Source organism: Onychomys torridus, chromosome 8, assembly GCF_903995425.1.
Source record: "Onychomys torridus chromosome 8, mOncTor1.1, whole genome shotgun sequence".
NCBI lineage: Eukaryota > Metazoa > Chordata > Mammalia > Rodentia > Cricetidae > Onychomys > Onychomys torridus.
The window spans coordinates 37,471,092-37,476,003 of record NC_050450.1 but is presented as its reverse complement, the minus strand read 5'-3'; the positions used below and the strand labels follow the sequence as shown (position 1 = coordinate 37,476,003).

Below are 4,912 nucleotides of genomic sequence, written 5' to 3'. Positions count from 1 at the left end.
TCAACCAGGAGCCCCACCGCCACAGGGACACTTTCCCAGGAGTTTCCTCAGGGCCCCAGTCACTTCTTTGTTCCTTAGACTGTAAATAAGAGGGTTGAGCATGGGGGTGATCATGGTGTAGAAGGCAGAGACCACTTTGTCCTGCTTGGAGGAGTGGTAGGCCTGTGGCCGCATGTAAGTGATCATGGCAGCCCCGTAGAAGAGGGAGACCACCATCATGTGGGAGGAACAGGTGGCAAAGGCCTTCTGCCGGCCTTCTGCAGAGCGCATACGGAGCACTGCCACCAGGATCCGGATGTAGGAGGCAGAGATGACAGAAAAGGGAAGGAGCAGCATGAGGACACAGCAGACATAGATCATGGTCTCGTAGAGCGAGGTGTCAGCACAGGCCAGCTTGAGCACAGCAGGGACCTCACAGAAGAAGTGGTCAATCTCCTGGGAGCCACAGTAGGGGAAGCGGAGTGTAAAAACAGCCTGGATGAGCCCATCCACCAGGCCAAAGAGCCAAGACCCTGCTACCATGAGCCAGCAGACACGGCGGCTCATGACTACAGAGTACCTCAGGGGGTTGCTAATGGCCACATAGCGGTCGTAGGCCATGAAGGCCAGCAGGAAGCACTCATCCCCCAGGAGGGTGAGGAAGAAGAGGATCTGGAGTCCGCAGCCTGTGAAGGAGATGGAGCCCCGGCCCATGAGGAAGTCAGCAGCCATCCGTGGCACAATGGTGGAGATGAGCATGAGGTCCATGAGTGACAGCCAGCTGAGGAAGAAGTACATGGGGCTGTGCAGGCGAGAGTCCATGAGGATGAGGAGGATCATGAGCCCGTTGCCAGAGAGGGCCACCAGGAACATGACCATGATGATGGAGAAGAGGAAGAGGTGCAGTGGGGAGCGGGAGAAGAGGCCCAGGAGGACAAAGTGGGAGATGAGAGTCTGGTTGCCAGCCCAGGCCATTGTCAGGGACAGCTGGGATCTGGAAGCAGGTTTATAAAATTCAACATTATAATACATACATATATAAATATATTTAACATAATGTTGAGGACATGTTGGTTAACTTCTAACACTTTCTACATATAACTGAGAAATTAGTTTCAAGCTTAAAAAACAACAACAACAACAACAACAACAACAACAACAAAACCTAATGGGACCTGTCAGGAACTGGTCTATTCTCTGGTCTCATACCTGACTCTCTAGGTCAGGATTAAGGATGTCAGTCAGAGATCAATCACTTATCTAGTATGCACAAAGTTCTGGGTTCAAACACCATCACCACACAATAAGATGACATAAAATCAGTAAAGGCCCCAGGTCATAACCGCTTGAGGATTTGCTGTTTTTAGAAAAGTACGTAGGCAGTAAAAAAAACGATCAAGTGGGCATAATCTCTCTGAATTTCAGTTACTTGTTATTTAAATAGAGACAGCAGTGGGCACAGAAGCTGATGGATAGCAAAGATGTGCTGTGGGGGTGTAAGCAGCGCTTAGTGGTTCAAAACTGATGGTGGGTACCATTACTTGGAGCATCTGTCATGTGCCAGGAACCACGGTAAGGACTCTACTGCATCTTCACCTCTAACCCTCATAATTACCCTTAAAGTATTAGGTGTGGTGGTGCACACCGGTAACCCCACCCCCACACAAGGGCCACGGAGGCAAGAGGATCTTGAGGTCAAAGTCATCCTTGGCTATATAGTGAGACCTATTTCAAAGCAAAACCAAGAAAGAACACAAAGTCCTTGGGGGAAAAGGATGGCCATTAACTTCATTAATGGCAAACTAAGGCCAAGGAAGGTTCGTTGTTATTTTCAGACATGAAAGCTTACAGTGTGTTAATGTGTGTGTGTGTGTGTGTGTGTGTGTGTGTGTGTGTGTGTGTGTGTGTGTGTGTGTGTGTGTGTGTATGTGTCTAGGTGCACACACATGAAAGCTTACTGTGTGTTAAAAAAATTGTAATTACATGTGTGTGTGTGTGTCTCGTGTGTGTGTGTGTGTGTGTGTGTGTGTGTGTGTGTGTGTGTGTGTGTGTGTGTGTGTGTATGTGTCTAGGTGCACACACATGAAAGCTTACTGTGTGTTAAAAAAATTGTAATTACATGTGTGTGTGTGTGTGTGTGTGTGTGTGTGTATGTGTGTGTGTGTGTGTGTATGTGTCTAGGTGCACACACATGAAAGCTTACAGTATGTTTTAAAAACACACTTTAATTACATTTATCTGGGGGACAGAGGGTGCACACCCATGCAGAAGTCAGTTCTCTCTTTCCACCACATGCGTCCCAGGGTTTGAACTCAGGCCTGCAGTCTTCAGACTTTTACCGGCTGAACCGTCTCCCTGGCCCTTATGGGACTTCTTATCTTAAAAAGCTTAGTGAAGAATATTGGAGGCAATGGAAGTGTCCAACAGAGAGAATTAACTAAAGGGCGGCGAGATGGCTCAGAGGGTAAAGATGCTTACAACCAAGGCTGACAACCTTAGTTCTATCCCCAGATCACACATTGTTAGGAGAGAAAGATTCCTGCATGTTATCCTCTGCCCACCATATGTGTGTTGTGACACACATACACACAAATATGATAAAAATTCAGAAGTAACTAAGAACTATAATATATGGTAAAATAATATGTAGTCAATGGGATATTTATGACATTTTATTTTATTTTATAGAAACAGGGTCTCTCTGTGCAACAGCTCTGGCAATCTTGGGGCTCACTTTGAAGACCAGGCTGGCCTCAAACTTATAGAGTTCCACTAGCCTCTGACTTCCCATTGCTAGGATTAAAGGTGTGTGCCACCATTCTTGACTATTTATGACATTTTAATATAAAAAATTACTAATGGTTTTAAGAATCTCTAAAGGTTTGAAGAAAATATGCCAAGATATTAACAGTGTAATCTGTTCTATGTAGTGGCATTAAATATCACTTGCCTAAATTTCTTTGTACTTTCTACATTTTCTATAAGAAACATGGAAAATTAGTTTAATTTTAAAGTTATGCTAAATCAGGTTATTGTGTGGCTCAAAAATGAGAAAAAAATAAGTTATGTATAATTCTACACCTAAAAATCATTAGTCTTCCCATAACTACCACCAACTACCAGAATATTTACTTACAATTGCAACAAGTATGGAATAAAGATCCTTAACTTAAAAACTTAATTGGCAGATATTTTTAGCCAGGCATGGTGGTGAAAACCTTTAATCCCAACACTTGAGAGAAGAAGATGAATCTATGTGAGTTCTAGGTCAGCCTGGTCTACATAATGAGTTCCAGGACAGCCAGAGCTACATAGTGAGACCCTGTCTCAAATATATATATACATTTTATAATAAATGTATATATATATATTTTTTTTTCCTGAAGATAGATTAGGCTCAACATTGTAAGGGTACAATTCTCTCCCAAATCCACATGATCACAAGTGGAATCTCTCTAGGACATTGGTATTTTGCAAATGGAGGTGTTTGACTTGGAGTTCTCTTCGAAGCTCCCCCAGAGCAGTGAAAAGGTCAAGAGCAGATGAAATTCTGGGTACTTAAGGCTGAGCATACCACACATCCTGAAGGGGCAGAAGCAGTCGAGACTTAGCAGAAATAAAGGGAGATGTGAGACAGGAGCACCAGCAAATAGACCACAGGCGCCTTCTCCAGAGAGACGACAAAACTAAAATCACTAGTTCACACTGGTAAAAACACAAACTCTCTCCAGGAGACGGAAAGGAATTGAGTAGAGTCACATAGATGGACGGACACTGTACAGGAAGCGTTCTGCCTTTGTGGCAGGGAAAGGAGAGGGGGTTGCACCAGGTACTCCCTAGAGCCTCCTCTTAACCACTGGGGGCTGCTGAAGGTTACCTTTAAAATACATATGGTGAGAAGATCTCCATTTGTGGGGGAAGATGGGTGCTTGCCCCTGCCCATCATGGACATCTCTAAAACTTCACTTTAAGGAGAGTGGCCACAGAAACAATGGAAGTAAATAGCAGGGCAGCAGCAAGCACTATCTTCAGATACTGTCACAGCTGGGTGGAAGGTGACCAACTTGCATCTTAGAAGGCTAAGCCCAGTAGTGGCAGTGATAATACAGAATAGTAACCACAGAGCAAACCCCCAAGTGCTTGGAATTGATTGCAGGATGCAGCAATGTAAACCACGATGAGTGGGGGCCAACAAAGGGGTCGCCTGGAAGTCTACTGAAGAAACACACTGCCATACATGTCTTCCCCCACCCCACATAAAGGGGTTCTTCCTCACCCCTGGAAAACAGACTAGCCTGCTTCTCTGGGGAAGGGGACCCAGAATGAAGTTACAGACCAGGGAAGCTGAGGCTACCACAAATCCAAAGGGCAATGTGAAGATGGCACATTGTCTGGGCTTTTCTCCTGGACTCAGATTCATTTCCACCAAGCAGGAAGCCAGAGGACCCTCCCTGCAGTCGGGAATGTGACTAGCTCAGGAATCACTCAAAGCTACCGATGCCAGACATAAAAAAAAACAAACCTATCATATAAGTGAGGCTACACTGAGCATCCCTCACACATGCTCAGAGCTAATTTGTTCTTAATACTAATGCTTAAAGCTTTAATCTGAGACAACATCCAAGGCTAGCAGACATAAACATTTTCTATCCTCTAGTGAAGGAAAACTAGCAAGACAGTAGAGATGAGAAAGGAGACTTCTCAGGGGAGTAGAAAAACCACTTTACCAACCATGAGTGAGATAAAAAAAAAAGTGTTATCGACAAGGGCAAGGTCATGATGTGGGAAAGGAAGTGGAAAAGATGCTGACATGGGTAAAAGAAACACCCAGAAGACAGATTTCTAGAAAAAAAAAAAAAAAAGGTAGGGGTTTGTTTTCTTTGGAGCAGCTCTCCCAGTAGGCAATTTTACAGAAATATTTGAATGTGTGCAA

The 4,912-nt window shown here is 44.5% G+C and overlaps 1 protein-coding gene across 1 annotated transcript; it reads right to left on the bottom strand.

Annotated features, from left to right (window-relative positions):
- Positions 1-954, bottom strand: LOC118589655 (olfactory receptor 56-like). The gene has a single exon (XM_036197136.1). The coding sequence runs from the start codon at positions 952-954 to the stop codon at positions 1-3; it is 954 nt and encodes a 317-aa protein (XP_036053029.1).
- Between the last annotated feature and the right edge of the window lie 3,958 nt (positions 955-4,912).

Bases quoted from the DNA above. Each gene is read 5' to 3' on its own strand.
- LOC118589655 (XM_036197136.1), bottom strand. From the start codon at position 954: ATGGCCTGGGCTGGCAACCAGACTCTCATCTCCCACTTTGTCCTCCTG.